The 16,662-nt window shown below is 42.2% G+C and overlaps 2 protein-coding genes across 6 annotated transcripts in view; one reads left to right on the top strand and one right to left on the bottom strand.

Moving 5' to 3' along the window:
• Positions 1 to 529, top strand: part of loxhd1a (lipoxygenase homology PLAT domains 1a) — a gene marked incomplete at both ends in the record, with an annotated part of 28,824 nt that extends 28,295 nt beyond the window's left edge. Inside the window, one exon of the mRNA XM_083929971.1 lies at positions 49 to 529. Coding sequence (XP_083786097.1) covers positions 49 to 529 — 481 coding nt within the window. The remainder of the gene's footprint in view (positions 1 to 48) is intronic.
• A 966-nt stretch (positions 530 to 1,495) lies between these two features.
• ark2ca (arkadia (RNF111) C-terminal like ring finger ubiquitin ligase 2Ca) lies at positions 1,496 to 16,662 on the bottom strand. Of its 5 annotated transcripts, none has more exons than XM_083930306.1 (8): positions 16,587 to 16,662; positions 9,097 to 9,397; positions 8,880 to 9,005; positions 8,621 to 8,750; positions 8,297 to 8,401; positions 7,859 to 7,954; positions 7,628 to 7,728; positions 1,496 to 6,243 (listed from the first exon to the last, which is right to left on the bottom strand). In XM_083930306.1, the coding sequence occupies exons 1-8, from the start codon at positions 16,645 to 16,647 to the stop codon at positions 6,126 to 6,128; spliced, it is 1,038 nt and encodes a 345-aa protein (XP_083786432.1). In that variant the 5' UTR covers positions 16,648 to 16,662; the 3' UTR covers positions 1,496 to 6,125. The 5 variants fall into 5 exon arrangements, with proteins under 5 accessions (XP_083786432.1, XP_083786431.1, XP_083786428.1 ...); XM_083930305.1 differs by lacking the exon at positions 16,587 to 16,662 and adding an exon at positions 14,005 to 15,539; XM_083930302.1 differs by lacking the exon at positions 16,587 to 16,662 and adding an exon at positions 15,401 to 15,535 and having other exon boundaries at positions 9,097 to 9,867.

Below are 16,662 nucleotides of genomic sequence, written 5' to 3'. Positions count from 1 at the left end.
TCCTCCATTCTACACATCGTTGTTCATTCTCTGTGTTTTCTCCTCCAGGTACATCTTCAGCTGCAATGCCCTCGTCCCTCTCTCTCCAAAGAGGGATGATTTCTTGACCTTTGAGTGCACAAAGGCCATCGAGAGCTTCGCCAGTAAAGCTCGAAGCCTGGTGCCCTTCAAGTACGAGATCATCGTCATCACAGGCGATGAGAAGGGAGCGGGCACAGACGCCAATGTGTTCATCACTATCTACGGCTCCAATGGAGACTCGGGCAGCCGGCAACTGCGGCAGAAGTTTCGTAACCTTTTCGAACGGGAGCAGACGGACCGTTTCCTGCTCGAAATGCTGGACATGGGAGAGCTGCAGAAAGTCCGAGTGGAGCACGACAACTCCGGTCTGAGCCCCGGCTGGCTGCTGGATCGCGTGGAAGTGACTAACACAGCAAATGGTGTCACCACTATCTTTCTCTGTGGGAAGTGGCTGGACTCTAAGAGGGCGGACAGGCAGATCGCCAGGGTCTTCTACCCGAAATACTAGAAAAACGACTTATTTATACAAAACCAAAAGTAATGACCAAAGAGATTCTGCTTTATAGCTCAGGAAAGGAGACAGATTTTTACACTACATTTTTTATTATTATTATTATTATATTAAAATTACATATTCAATGCTACCTGGAAATAAAGCCTGCACTGAAACATCTTCTTAGGTCAGGAGACTGAACGTGCCATTGTTTTTAAGTTTCATATGTCAGGGATAGTTTGTTCAGTTGTTTTGTTATAATGAAGGTTTTATAAAATATTAAACTCTTTTGCAATAATCAATAACGCCTTCAGCCTGTTTGATTCACTGGTGTGTTCATCCAAACGTCTAAACCTAGAGCTTTATTTTAAAGCTGCACTAGTCAAAAGTTTATTATGATATTGGTTTAAAGACTCATACAGCACATTTAAACGTATTTAAATTCAATGGTTTGGTTTTTCTTTTCTGGTTTACTACTCGTCAATCAGTGTCCAGCAGCAGACAGCTGTTTGCCAGGAAAAGGCTCTGATAAACCTACTGTACACTACCTGCTCGACGCCAAACAGACACAGTGAGTGACTAGCTGGTGAAGATAGTGGGACATTTGGCAACTTAAGAGCCATATATGTTCCTTAAAACAGACCAAAACAGACCTAAATGGAATTGCTGTTGTGTGTGTAAAAATATAAAGGTATAAAGATATGTGAAAATGTGAAAAAGGAATCAGTTAACTGTTTTAAAGTCTAGTGACTCTTAAGTTAACACCAATGCTATATGTCAAACTGAAGAATGTGCATGAAATGATGCTCAGTACATCTCAATTTTTCCACTTGATGTAAAAAGGGGATGAAACCGGCATTCGTTGTATCAAACGACAGCTTCTTAAGTGTCAAAGAGTCGAATTAGAACCACATTTCATCGTCGGAGGAGGAGCTGAGATCCTACGGGACTATATAAGACAGAAAAACAAGCACTTTTTGTCCAATTTATTACAAAAAGAGCACATACAAAAGGATAATATACAAGCCATGAAATAAAATCAAAATTAAAAAACAGAACAGTTTGGGTTTAGCAATGCAACTTTTGAAATCATTATCATTATTATTAGTAATAATAAATAAAGTACAAAATTCCACCACGTGTGAATCTAACATTTACCCATAATATGCTCATCCATTTCTTCATCAACACACTCATCACCATTAATGCGCTATTGCTTTAATATTAATGATAAATAGTTCTATTTTCAGATAAAATATCCTATATTGAAAAACATCGCGCAGTCACAGCTAAACAGCAGAGTTTCGTACGAGGATGGCGGCAGCCCTTTCACTGGCACTTTTTGGGATATTTTCTCTTCAGTTTTGTTTTTCAGTTTCAAACAGCAACAAAATTAATCTTTTTTTTTTTTTCTTCTGTTATATTCTTTGTATATATTTTCCCCATATACTATTAAACCATTGAGACTATATTGAAACCTGAGAAAACATGCATTTAGAAAAGGTTGTGCTTTAAAATCCTTGCCTTCCTTTGTCGGCTGGGAAAGGAAACAGGATAGATTCTGAGAGGAGAGATGGACGGTAAAATAAGAAGAAAAGAGTCGGAGATAGAAGCTCGACAGAATTAAAGAAGTATTTGTAAAGCCCACAGTGAAACATGCCTCTTTATAGTCAGAACTATTTCCACAACACGCAATGTTCCAGTTCTGCAAAAGCGACAGCTAGTTTGGACAGTCTGACTTCAATTTTGAGGATAATGGCTTTTGTCGACAACTGTCAAATGTCGTCTTGGCTCCTTCACAACTCACTCTTAATTAATTATGCAACCAATAAGGCATGGTGGCTTCATGGATTGATTGTTACTCGTGGTTTTCAGTAATATGGAAATATCTCCTAACACTTAAAGCGAGGCACTTGTTATGCTTAAGTCTACAAACTGAAGAGAAACACCAGAGAGATGAAAATGAAAAAGAGAAGATACGAAGAGTTAAAGCGAAGGAACATGCTTCACAGATGATCGTTATTAAGACCCATAGTGCATTGTGAGAAGCAGAGCGTAAAAAATAAAAACCAGTTCTTCTTAGTGATAATATTAAATGGTCTAAACTAACTTTTTTTTGCCAGTGAGAGGGTTCCCATATTCAAACGAGTGAGTGCAAAATAAGAAACAAAAATCACTTCATTGCAGTATGTCCACTACATCACAGCATGGGGGACCAGAGAAATTGCATTGAATGGAATGTAACCAAGATCCACAGCACCACATGAGAGAGAGAGAGAGAGAGAGAGAGAGAGAGAGAGAGACTAAGGGTGCTCTTCACTATGCTAACATGTGTTCTCGCATCTCTTCCTTACGTATCGGATGTTAATGAGCTGCAAGGAAGAGACCTGTGGACAGAGGGAAATCCTTTAATTTAGCCTCTGGGGGCCACGGCTACTATTTAGGGTATTCCGGTGTAGCCAGCAAATATCGGGGCAGAGACTTCCTCTTCCGAGCAGCAGTCATTGTTCAGGGTCTGATTAGCAACTGGAGATGCGAGAATGGAGTCAAGAGACGGTGTCTCTATAAACATAAATATGCATATGAATGAAGATAAATAATAATAAAAAGCTAATGAAAGGCGAAAGTGTCGTCAGGCGATAAGGGATGGGTGCTGTGATTGAATGAAGGCCGATACATCCCGACTCTTTTGCTCTACACACAAAATTCTACCTGCATGCAACACTACGGTACTTGGACTTCATATAGAGATTATATGATGTAGCCTCTGTGACGTCACCCACAGGTTTCTGAAGAGCCAAAATTAAGTTTAAAGTGGGTGGCTTTATCGTCGCCATCTTGGCAGTGCCTGACGCCGCTTAACTCCCAAGTAATCAAATAATGGACAAAGAGGTGGAGCGTGAAAGGAGCTGAGGGAGATGAAGCAAGCCCTCTATAACGGCATGGGGGTCTGTGGGGATTGGCTCCTTTTTGTAGCCAGCCTCAAGTGGCCATATGAGGAACTGCAGTTTTTGGCACTTCCGCGTTGGTTGGCTGCTTGCTTATCATATACTGGACAGCTGTTCCTTAAATAACAACAAAAGACCTCTGCCTAGGATACACCTGTGTTTCCTTGCTCTTTCCCCGTTTCCTCCATGATGGCAGAAGAGGAACGATTTCAAGGTCACAGGAGGAGAGAGGAGGCAGGGAATCATAAGTTAGCATAATGAAAAGCACCCTTAGAGAGAGAGAAAGAGAGAGAGAGAGAGACGGAGAGCGGGCTCAGTAGCTCAGCCTTGGACAGTAAACATCGCACAGCCAGCTTGTGGAGATCAAACAGCAGGGATCTATTATTTTTCCTTTAACTTTAGTGTTCCAAAAAAGTACAACTGCATGCAAAGCATTCCCAAAACAATGCAAAAATGAGGTAATAGTTTTTTTCATAGCATTTTTGTGTTATTTCTAAATAAATAAATTATGATTAAGTCGCCCCACCCTCCAAAAAAACTATATAAAATTAAATACATACCCACAATATCTACAGTTAGTAATAAATTATGATTGTTAAATACTTAAGGCATCTCAACTGACAACACCCTGTGTAAACTATGAAAACTTCATCACAGATGACTCCACTACAGGAGGAGGCAGTGTCGACACTGGCAGTGCACACGACGGGGAGAGAGTAATCCGAGTTAATTGATCCTTAACCTACGAGGCTAAAAGAGTCTCCGGGCTTATCCTTTGCTATCACAGTGCATAGGACAGTGAGGGTCCTAAAGGCCTCCTGTAGAAATGAAATGACAAAGCCAACACGAAGGGAGTGAAAAATGGTCAGACCCAGAGTTAACAGCCTGAATGTTTTCCTGCTGTTGTGTCGTCTCGTGTCTGTGTGCACTGCGAGAGGGAGGCTGCCTCCGTCGCACCACGTTCTACTTGTTCTAGCAATACAGCATAGCAACCAGCATAGCAACCACGAGGGGAGGTCTGTCACACAAATACACAAGATCAATACGCAAGCTCCTCTCTCTGCTGAAACACTGCATGAATCTCTACCTAACTATAAACCAAATGCAATACCAAGGAAAAACCTTTTGTTGCTATAACTATTGTCACATGTGCTTGTTCTTTAGGCAATAAGGTAAACATCAAAAAGAGGATCCCATCGTTGCCACCAAAGGGGACAGGATGAACACACGCTACAAGTCAGGGGAGCAGCCACTGACACCGTTTTTTTTTTTTGTTTGTTTCTTAGTGTTGAGAAGATAGTCACAGCTCAGACTAACTAAGTCATGCAAAGCCATCTCTGTACCTTTTTAAATTGAAGAAACGCTACCGAAGCTTAACAGCCCAAGTCGACAATGAAACATGCAGTTTTTAGTACACACTGTTCTGACACTAGCCCGCCAGATGAAGATCCAGGTACAAGGGCAGCTAAGTCTTCCTCCCAACTCGCTCTGCTGCAGTGCCTGATAGTTTCCTTTTTCCCCATCCCTTTTTTTTTTTTGGCTTTGTGTTGTGTAAGCACTCCAGTGTTCACGCTGTTAACCCACAGTGAGTTAACATCCAGGTGTCACCTCAAACCCTTGAAACACTCAAATCACATTTGCACTCTTTTAACATCCACACATTTGTTAGACACATTCTTTAAGTCACACACAGCAGGGCAGAGCGCACACACACACACACACATACACACACACACGTGAACCTGCGCGTCAGGTTCAAGCTACACTGTGACAAAATGCATTTTGGTAAAAAAAAAAAACAGAAAAAAAACACTTTCTACCTTTTTTTTTGTTTGTTTAAATGTTAAAAACACATGATGACTCGATCACTGGGATCGCTTTTTCACAGCAATGAAAGAGACCTACTCACACGACATTATCTCACATGACACCAACCCAAGGTAAATGTACAACTGTATTGCAAAATGTCAAAGCTGCATGATAGAATCAAAACACTCAGCTAGCTGGTGCTCGTCCCCCGCGGAGACGACAACGCACCAGATATCACTTGTTGGTTACTGCTACTCTACTACGACCACAAATGATCTTTAGGTAAACATGGCATCAGAGCATTTGTTAAGCTTTCTTGTGTGGCAGAATATTCATTTTTGATTGAAGTGTTGTTTGAAAAGAGAGAAATATATATGTGTGTATATATATATATAGAAAGAGAGAGAGAAAAAGAGAGAGAAAGTAGCCAGCTCAGTGTGGGATTATGTGTTTTTCCCCTCTCAGGACATTAAGTCATGGCTTTAAGGACATGCTACACAGCCCGGGGCCACCTACAGTACAACACCACAACAGCAACAACACCCCACTTACGACCAGCAAGCTACAAGTAAACCCTGTGTACATGAGTATGTGTGTGTCTGCGTGTCTTTTGCCTCCAGAGGGATGTGCTTCTATATAAAGAGAGTCCTTTGGGGCCTCTCGTGCAGTTAGTTATCCTGGCTTGGCTCAGTAAAGCGTGAGTCAGAAGGGTGGTGATGTCACATGAAGTCTGGACACATTTGGCAAAGCACCCAACAGGGGAAAGGAGGGGGGAGGGCCGGCAAGCCGGGGTGGAAAGAAGCAGGAATCACACGAGATGTGATTGACAAGGAGATGGGGGTGTTGAAATCTCATCAGCTGTCAGGGTTCAGCTGTGTTTCGATGTCAACTCGACAGATCGGACACTTCCTGCTGGTGGCCAGCCATTGGTCCACGCAGCCCTGGTGGAAGAGGTGCATGCAGGGCAATCTCCTGGAGGACAGAGAGAGACACAGGGACGCGGGGTCAGTGTTGATTCACATACACTCTCCCACTGCAATACAGTTATGTGCTTGCAAAGAACTTCTAACACCAGCGGGGAGTTAATTTGGTTCATTCAGGCACGTATAGCGATGACTTCTGTTGAGTCATTATTCCCACACGCCTCTCAGACAGCTGAGACGCCACATGCTGTAAACTGACCCTCTTTCCTCGTCCCAGGATACGGCTCTTACCCCCTGAATTTCACACCCTAACTTGGTTCGAAAAGCATGTGTAGGTGCACATGTTCATGCCATAGTTTAAAGGAAGAGTTCAACATGTTGGAAAATATGCTTATTTGTTGAATGGGAAGATAAATACCACTCTCAAACTTGCTATTAAATATGAAGCTAGAGCCAGCAGCTGGTTAGCTTAGCTTAGCAAAAAAAGACTGGACACAAGGTTAAACAGTTAGCCTGGTTAACGTCCTGGTTTAATCAGGCAGATTAAAGCTGGACGTGTAAAGATATTGAGTGACTGCATATCTAATGTGAGCAGGGCGGAGGATTTGGCTGTTAGTTAATGGTTTGTGATATATATTTATTTAACAGCAGATGGTTCACTAAGCCGAGATCTAATTTACAAATGATCAAGTCTGTAATTTTCAAAATAACAAATCCCACAATATTCCTTAAATACATAAGCATCGATATATTTAGTTTGTTTATTTAAAGTTTGATTTTTGCAAATATGTCTATTTGCTATCTATCAAAGCATTAGATGAGAAGATTAATATCACTCTCATATTCTTCCATTATGTATAAGGCTACGGCCAGCAGCTGGTTAGCTTAGCTTAGCACAAAGACTGGAAACAGAGGGAAACAGCTAGCCACCTACTAGCACCTCTGAAGCTAACTAATCAACATGTTATGTCTCGTTAGTTACAAAAATTGAAGTAAAAAGAACAATAATTCTGCATTTTATGCAGGGTTGTTTATCGGACTATTTCTTGGCTGCAAAAGTAACATCCCAGATCTTGGCTGGTTGCTGTGCAACTGCTCAGAGCCAAAAAATAGTCCGGATTTTGTTACTGTTAAACAAAGTCAGGCTAGCTGTTTCCCTGTTACCAGACTTCATGCTTATCTAAGCTGACAAACACACTTCAACCACTGAATCCTCAAACTGAACTGAGCTCAAATCAGTAGCTTTTAGCGTCGGTACTCAGCAAAGTAACTTATCAGTGTAACATTACAGACGATGATGGTGGTGCCAGTCTTATAATCTAACTAACAAATCACCCAAATAAGCCTATTTCCCAAAGTGTCAAACTTCTATTCTAAGCTTGAGAAAAGGGTTGCTTTCATGTAAAAAGTGGGGGCTACGAAGCATTTCTGACCTGACGTCCTCTCCGTCCTCCAACATGGACAAACAGATAGTACATTTCTCATCCACATCTGTTTCCTCCTCCTCCCCAATCTTCAGCTGCAGGGGCTTTCTCTGTTAGCAGGTCAGATTACAGAGAGACAAAAGGTAGGGTCAGAGAAGCGAATATAAAAAATAAAAGTGGGACCATACATTTAATAGTGCATGTTCCTGTGTGTTATTTACATCCAGGTATCTACCCTACCTTCTTGTATTTGTGTGGAAAGGTGAATCTCTCTATGGTTGTCTGAACAGCTCCTCTGCTGACACTCCCCAGCCGGTCCTCCAGCTGCAACAGCTCCTGAGGAAAAGTGGGTATACAGCTGAGAATAGCATAAAGTAGAATATAATAATAACAACAGAGCAGCTACTTAATGGACCGTGAGGTGAGGTTGTTTTGTAAAACTGATGTTCTCAAGGTCAAGAATGAACTATGAAGCTTAAATTTTAAGCCAAAACGGAAAACAAGCCCTTAAAGATTTCTATGACAACTGAGCAAACTCCCTCTGCTCAAGGAGATCATGTAATATGCCCAAAATAACCAGAACACACTACTGCATGGAACTTGAGGTGACAATAAGAGAGCCCTGGCTTCGACAAATGGAAACTGGATGGATGGTGGAAACTGGAAAGATAGATCTACCTCATAACTTTCTCTCACGGCGGTGGCGTGCCTCGAAGGATTCAGACTTTGTAGTGCCAACAGGTGCAGCTGGGGGTACGGGTAGTTTCTGATTTCATGCACGACCTAACAAAAGAGAACTTATTATCACATTACAGCAATATAATAGTAGTCCATTGTTCTGATGAAAATACTAAAAGTGACACCAAAACTGTGCGCCTTTTTTCAAAAACAGCAAAAGAAAATGCATCAAATCAAACCTAAACATATACCTGTAGTCAAAGATATCCTTGGACAAGTGATAAAATAATGATGGTGACAAAACAGCAGGGTGACCCAACATACCACTTGAGCAGAGGATGTGTTCCTGGGGAAGTGGTGCATCCGGGGGGAGGCCAGGTAATGCTGATAGTGCTGCGGAAGCTGCTGGAGCTGGTACTGGTGGTGAGGGAGGCCAGCGTCAACGCTGAGATCCCTGTAGGCAGACAGGCGACTAATTCAACATCATCACCCATGCTAGGCAATGTGACAGACAGACAGATGAAAGGGCGTGATCATTTTCACAACTCTGCAGGACTCTCGTTAATCTCCAACGGTGACTCACCAGTCCGTGCCTTCGGCCAGGTACCGCTGTTGCTGTGTCATTGGCTGAGGAACGTGGAGGGGAGGGGAGTACTCATAGCCTGAGCGCAGTCGATGGGGGTTCAGGGGAATACGCTCCTGGGTTCTTCTGCAACGAGATAAAGATATGATTAAAACAAATGCCTGACATGGTTCTCTGCTTGTGTGTATCAGTAATTGCATGCAGTTAGTGGTTATACCTGGAGTGTGGGAGAATCCGGCGGTGCTGCGCTTCAAGAAGCTGCTGCTGGATGAGGTATTGCTGGTGTAAGGCCTGAGGTAGGAATGGAGGCCCCGGCACATCCTGGAACTGAGGGGGTGCAGGCAGGGCAGTGAGGGGCGTGTGGTGTGCCGGGGGCAGGTGGGTGGCCAGGCCCGTCTGAGGAGGCTGGCTGGCGTGTCCTAGAGGGAACTCTGCTGAGATGGGTGCCTGGGGGGCGCCCAGGTGAAAGTGTCGGCAGGAGGTAGCATGGCTGTGTTGATGCCTGGTGAAGTGTGCTCCTATGGGAAATAAATGCAAGTAATCAGAACTGAGCCAGATAAGCCCGCGATCACTTCCATTCAGACAGACACAACAGAGAGACCCAGACAAACCAGTGGTATTGACCCACATAAATGCAAAAACAAGCACTTTGTGGCTTTCCCACACATACACAAACACATACAAAAAATATTTAACAACCAATCACAGAGATAGAACATAAAGAGAGAACTGACACAGGAGACAAGACAAGACAAGACAAACAAAACAGCAGATGGAGGACACAGACAATCAGACCCCTGTGGAGCACTATCTAAACCCACACACAGATTGCACCCAATGGCCTGCCTCTCCACTTGCCATAGTGCAGCCAGCAGGAAGGATGGATCTTCACTAACAGCCTGGTGCGTTTCCAAGAAGATCTACACCATCGAGGATTGTCTTTGGTCCACTGCTAGTCAACTGAATAGATTCAGGCTGTGTATTATGTCTGCCGTGTGAAGGAGCAAATATTCAACTGTATATTTCTCATTAAAACCCTCCACGGCAGCAACTGTGGAGGGCTCAAAAGATTATCCGCCCCCATTTCATCCTTCCCCCACCCTTCCTATCAGAGGTGGAGGAGACACGAGATTGTGTGGTAGTCCCACTGAATCACCTCGGCATCAAGTTCCACAAAACAATCAATACAAATTACTCTGAGCTCAGAGAAAGGAGGGGAGTGAGGCGAGGACAAACAGCTTCTACTTCAGCTTTCTGCAACAGGAAACAGACACCAAGGTCTGGAGTCCACTGGGTATAATGAAGTACTGGAGTATAATGTGTTTGAACGGTTGGGAGAAATAATTACCTCATCTACTGTTGTGTCAGCTGCTTCAAGCTGAGTCAGGCAGATTAAAGTTGGACTTGTTAAACGGTAATATGGAGCAACAATGTACGTGTAATATTTAGAGATGATTCCACAGGTAATGGTTTTATGATATATTTAGCAACAAACCGTCCAAGGTTCACTGAGCTGAGATCTAACTACAAATGTTCTAGTCTGTAACATTTTTACTTAAACAAAATCCCACAATATCCCTTAAATACATATGCATTTATATATTTATTAAAAGGAATAGGACACCATTATGAGAATATGCTTATTCACTTTATCTCTCTGAGAGTTAGATGAGAAGATCAATACCACTCCCTTAATCTGTCTATGTTTAAACACTTTCCCCCTGGGATTATTAAAGTATTTCTGATTCTGATTCTGATATAAGGCTACAGCCAGCAGCCGGTTAGCATAGTTTAGCACAAAGGCTGAAGTTTAATATGTACAAAAAACAAGGTCTAAAAACAACAATTTGACATTTTTGGCAACCAGCAGAGACACCAGGAAGTTACTGGCCCCAGCCAAGAAATAGTCACTTTGGCACTTCAGCTTTTATATAAAAAACCCAATATGTAGCATGTTAATTAGAGAGATTAATTCATTTTGGACAGAGCCAGCCAAGCTGTTTCATCCAGTTTCTAGTCTTTGTGCTTATCTTAGCTAAGCTAAGCGGCTGCTGGATGTAGCCTTAAAGGCCCACTTTAGCCTACAAATGTGAGAGTCTATCTTCTCATCGAACTGTCCACCACAAGGCAAAAAAGCATTTTTCCCAAATGTCAAACAATTCATATAATTATTGCTAATATGACATTTTTGCATGGCTGTTGTTTTGCTTTGTTGCATATAGCCTCGGGACATGGGAAGCCAGTGAACCTTGAGAGCCATGAGCAAAGTGAAAACAACATTTGGCAGAGGAAGTAGAGCAGAAATGGCAGACTGCTGGTTTGGATTGGTAAAAAGCTGTACATCACTTTTGTATGAAGCCTGTGACCCGGTAAGACTGGACTCAAAGTGAAGCTTAGAGTAAATATCAAATTATTTATCTCTGGGCTCTTTCACAGCTTGAACCGCTGACATTAATATTTGACATATTGCAGCGCTGCCAGCACCAGCCCTGATGTTGTTATTGTTACTCTCTGCTTCGACTTTGACTTGCAGACATAAAATGCCTGATTGGTGCAGAACAGACCCCCACCCACCGACACACCACACACGCACACACGTTCATATACACACTACCATCCACCTCTCCTCACCCCAGAGCTGCTGCACAGGCAGCCCCTCCCCCACGGTGTGGCTGCGGCATGGCGTCCCTGTGTGAGTGACAGCCCGTAAGCCCTGCCCAGCCATGACTGCAGCAGTCTGACATCAAACCTGTCTCTCTCCCTCACTCCTCCTCCCCCTCTTCCTGCTCCCATCACTGCAGCTTTACAATCGCACCTCCCCTCTAACATAATCCTGTCTTCTGCCTGGTGCGGTGGTCTTCCATCATGGGACACTGTGAGCCCTGTGTATGCATTTCTTTTATTGAAAACCCATCGACACACCTGCTGATATCACTGATTGACACACTCACAATCACAGTGACAGACTAATGAGTGAAACCAGCTGGTATGGAGCGCATCTTTACTGAAAATCTGCATACAAATGACTCTACATGGCACATGCTTGTACACCACTCACTGACCTTGATGCTATGATCGGTCAAACAAGGACAGGCTCAAAGACAAAGCACCTGATATTAACGTGTTCTGCACCAGTGCAATAACATGTGCATTATAGCTGTTGAGTTATTTAAAAGTCTGTCGCTGTAGTCGGAGGAGAAAGTTACCGAGCACACATGGCCGTGCCTCAGACACACCTTATGTCGACACATAAATACCTGACTATTTTAGACACTGTGAACAGATGTACGGCTCAAGTGGCTAGAAGCTGACAGCAAGAAGTGACAGACTTTAAAACACTTTAAATTGCTGGGTTTATATTTTATATGTGCATATTAAATTAGTACTTGAAATGAATGACACCAGAACCCGTGCTGCACGTTGTAACCAATCTACCCCCTTTTTAAGTTTTTTACAGAAGCAAAGGATTTTTAATGCATTGTTTAAAGTGAAAAATTCAGAACGTCTGTAATTAAAGACTCTTGGTAGACAAAATAAAGTACGTTATTTCTAACAAAAAGCTATTAAATAAATCGAGATTCATGACTTCCTGCAATAAATATTCAAAAACCTTATCTACACTTGTGCTGTTATCACAGGGTACATAGACACAACGGGATAGACTAAGAATTTATTTTGAAAACTGAGTAGCGACAAGCTACCTTTTTGTGATTTTATCTGTATAACTGTGTCAAGGTCTGTTCTGCTGTTATAAAGGACTAGCCAATATTATGCAATAATAAATAGAAAGATATAACGATTTAGAGATTAAACAGTTGCCATTTGGTAATTGGACCAAATTGATTTCTCATTATGCTACACATTTAGAGAGTCTTTATCAATTGATAGTTGGCCATTTTGGTGGGGAGTCAAATGAGAAGATCAATACCACTCTTATATCTGCCAAGTTATCAGTCCTTTGTTTAATCTGTACACAAAATATGGATGGTTACGTGCCTGTGCCAGGCTATTTCTTGGCTGTGAAATAGACGCCAAGAGATAGCCTGGCACATAACCCTCCGCAAGATTGCATAGTCACATATTGTCACAAGTTGGATATAATGTGTTAATGAGTGAGATTTAGAGGTGCTGGTAGGTCGTCTTTGTTACATTTAGACAGAGCCAGTCTAGCCGTTTCTCCATGTTTTCACTCCCTGTGCTACGCTAAGCTAAGCGGTTGCTGGCGGAGCTTCTTGTTAAGTGAACACGATCATCTCTCCGCCAGAAAGCGAATAAGAGGATTTCCCAAAAATGTTGAACTGATCCTTTAATAACACACAGGACAGACCACAGACTTTATATAAAAGATGGACAGCTTGACAGCTCTCCAACAGTGAAGCCAAATCATCTGGATCGCCTCCTGGTGACTGTAGTTTAGGTCATAAACCATGTCCCCTCCATGTTAGCAGATGGGACATGGGGCAAACTAAAAAAATCAAGGCTAATGTCATTTTAGGTAGTTCTTGTAACACTGATGTTTGTTTAAGCATTAATTTTTCTGTTAAATACGGTTTTAATTAGTTATTTAATGCTATAAAAACAGGGTGAATCCTCGTGATTGACACGCTTTGGTCAGGTGGATGTAAGGGCGAGGCTTCGATATCGCCCAATCACCACTGCGCGGACTTTGGCTGCAAATTTATAAGATGACAGCACCTGTATCCAAGATATTTTGGGGTCACTTTTGTAGAGTGGGAGAAAGTGGAGACGCGTTGTCCATCTTTATATACAGTCTATGGGGCCGACCTGTGCAACCTACAGAAGAATAAAACCCAGTGTTTAATGCATATGATCTGAGGAGACTTCAAAAAAGGTTTTTTTGTGTTAAGATACCAGGCAGTCAGTACCTCGAGGTAGAGTTGAACAATGTCAAGATATACCATGAGACGGTAATATGTCATATCGTCACACCGTGGTGTACAACAGTTTCATATATTTGGGTGTATTCAGCCATTTTAGTCACATGCCTTATATAACTATTGGATTTTATATGATTATACTGGATTAGCCAATAGCATACACTGTTCTTGTTGATTATTACAGAAATCTATCACCATATATTGATATTGAAATACGAACTATATACCCAGAAAGAGGATTTGATCCATATGGCCCGAAGCGGTTTCAAGGTTAACTCATCACCAATGAAGATCAATGAGTGGATGTGAGGGAGGCTGTGTTTTGTTTTATAAAAACAGTGTATGGATTAGGAGGGAATGACAGCATGTAACATTAAATACCAATGCCGGTGTGTTTCACTATAGACATGCTTGTTTTTTTTTTTAATGGATAGAAAGTTTGGTTGCCCCTACTCCAAAGTAAGCAGAGCAGCAACTTGAGGAAACTGTCAAAGACAGCTGAGAAATGAGAGCACATAAAGAGTGAGGGGACCGTCTCAGTGACAGCACAGTGTGGAGGGAGGAGGGGGAAACACATGGAAATCAGCAAAAAGCACACTGAAGGTTAGAAAGAAAACTACAGTCTTTATTGGAAAATATTAGTATCTGTGGCACTGTGTGATAATAGTAATAATAAGAGTAATATAGCCTATATAACCATAATAATACCATGCAAATAAAGACCAAAGGCAAGGCCCGACCATGCTCTCTGTAGGGTTAACAGAACAGAAGCAGCATCCAATGAGTAGATGTGTATGCTTACAGCACATTTCAGTATAGCAGGGACATCTCTACACAAAGTTTACATTGGAATCTGCTGTTCAATGTGGAAAAACAAAAGTATAAAATGACCATGCATTAGGATCTAATACAAGAACATAAGGTAGAAAACCACAACCAAAGAATAAAAGACATTTTCATTCTAAAAGGAGATCTACAGCAGTGCAGGATATACACATCCCTGTAAAATGGATAGCATTCTGGAGGTGTCTGAGGAAAGACTTGAGAGGGGGGCTGTGCATGATAGTGGGGGGTTTTCAAATGGCAAGATGAGTTAGAGCTGAGTCTCACCAATTTATTGTGACTGACTGGATCGATTAATCTAGCAGTAAAAAAAGGCTTTCACATATGGATAGGATTATGAACAGCCGCTTGGATGCCACTTTAACAGGTGCAGTGGACCATCAAAGGTGAAAATAACAGCACACAAATTACTGTCACTTTAGTACTACGGGTATTGGCCAATTGGTGAATTTAATTGTCAACATGATTTAGAGAAGGCGATCATACAAGTGCTTTAAGCTGGTACAATGCACCTTTGCAAATGGGGGATGGAGACAAAATAGAAAGTTCGATCAAGCCTGGCTGTAATCGAATCGGGGAGGATCAAAATGTATCCACTTTACAGAAATTTACAGCAGAATGTAGTCTATCCACACTGAATGGGAGAATCACAATGACAGTTTGTAGTAAAGTCTACCGCTACAATGGGTTATTCACTGAAGAGCAACATGACAGTTTAAAAAAAGACAAACTGTTTGCTACAGAAGGTGTTATTCTTTAGTCTGTTACACAGAAGGATACGGTATGAGTGGGAACTCGGTTTTTAATGCCAATGTCGTCTTCAGATGGAAAGAGGAAATGAGGAAGAAGGGGGTTCACAATACAGCTAGATGCAGAGAACAGGCAGAGGCTACGGCAGACAGCAGCAGATGATCGTTAGCTACACAATGGAGGGGGACAAAGGTCTGAGAAATGCGGAATGTAGAGCCAGCCTCGATACTATGGAACAGGAAAAAAGAACACAAATAAAAGCACAATGAAATCATTGGTGCTACTGCATGTAGTTTGTTTTTTAACAATGCACGTCAAGTTATTATTTACCACTACTATTATTATTACATAATCAACACAGATAGCCCTCTACTGTACTGCAATGGAGGATGATTATAGTTAGTATGCCGTATTGAGCGTGTTCAGAGTGGGATTATTCATATGCTGCTCAGATTTTTCACTGCACCTGCTCCAGCGCAATTTCCAGGTTGCAGCGGTTTTGAGGTTTAAAGGCAGAAAAAAGCCACCATTTTATACCATTTAAAGAGCCGGGCAAAGCCTCTAATTCTAATCTGAGCTACGGCAATTGACTGTGTTTTCCTTAAATGGAAGAAACCTTAATTGAAACTTAGTCGGGGTTAATGAGAGCGCAGGGAATCAACAGACTCCATGCCAGATGCACACAAAGGGACAAAACATCCCCTGTCACGTTATCGTGTTGTCAGCCGCGATTCAGCTACTTTCCTTAAACCCAATTCGTGACAAATCCACGCAAAGGAAGGCTGTGGACGGTACGAGTTTAAATGTGGAGCTACTGAATGTGCTCGCTGCTGCAACGTAAACACCGCGCAGTGAAATAGAAACCAGACAGCCGAGGATGAAAGAAAAGAGGGGCTGCCATTTGACAGCTGCGGTTATTCGAGGCGGTTAACGGGCCCCGAAACATTCCAAAAAACAAACGGTCGCTGCTTTTATTTAAATGTAAACGTCTTCAGTTCGACTAACCGCTCTTTAACGGTCTTTAACGGCAATTTTTTTTTTACGCGACGCTACGGTTAGCAACACAGCTAACGTTGTCTACGCCGGAGCGTTTTTTTGCTAGCAGGTGTCAGCTCTTGTTTACATCATTTAGAGGACATTTGAAAAGAAGAGACAAAGCCGAGACATTTGTTAGGGTTAGGGTCGAGAAAATAGATATATATAGAGCTAGTCATACCTCTATTTCTAACTGAGCCGAAGACGGGGAGAACCAGATATCCAACATGTACTAACACCATCCTGGGTCCTTCTTT

This window comes from Echiichthys vipera (genome assembly GCF_963691815.1).
Source record: "Echiichthys vipera genome assembly, chromosome: 16".
Classification (NCBI taxonomy): Eukaryota; Metazoa; Chordata; class Actinopteri; order Perciformes; family Trachinidae; genus Echiichthys; species Echiichthys vipera.
The sequence above is the reverse complement of the archived record's forward strand: the minus strand, read 5'-3'. Positions and strand labels throughout refer to the sequence as shown.

What these genes read in the sequence shown, in the direction of transcription:
- ark2ca (XM_083930302.1), bottom strand. Translation starts at nt 9,509, where the DNA reads ATGTGGGTCAATACCACTGGTTTGTCTGGGTCTCTCTGTTGTGTCTGT. An exon ending in CGGATTCTCCCACACTCCAG is followed by an intron (nt 9,006 to 9,096) that starts GTATAACCACTA and finishes ATCTCGTTGCAG; the next exon opens with AAGAACCCAGGAGCGTATTC. An exon ending in GAGGACGGAGAGGACGTCAG is followed by an intron (nt 6,244 to 7,627) that starts GTCAGAAATGCT and finishes TCTGTCCTCCAG; the next exon opens with GAGATTGCCCTGCATGCACC.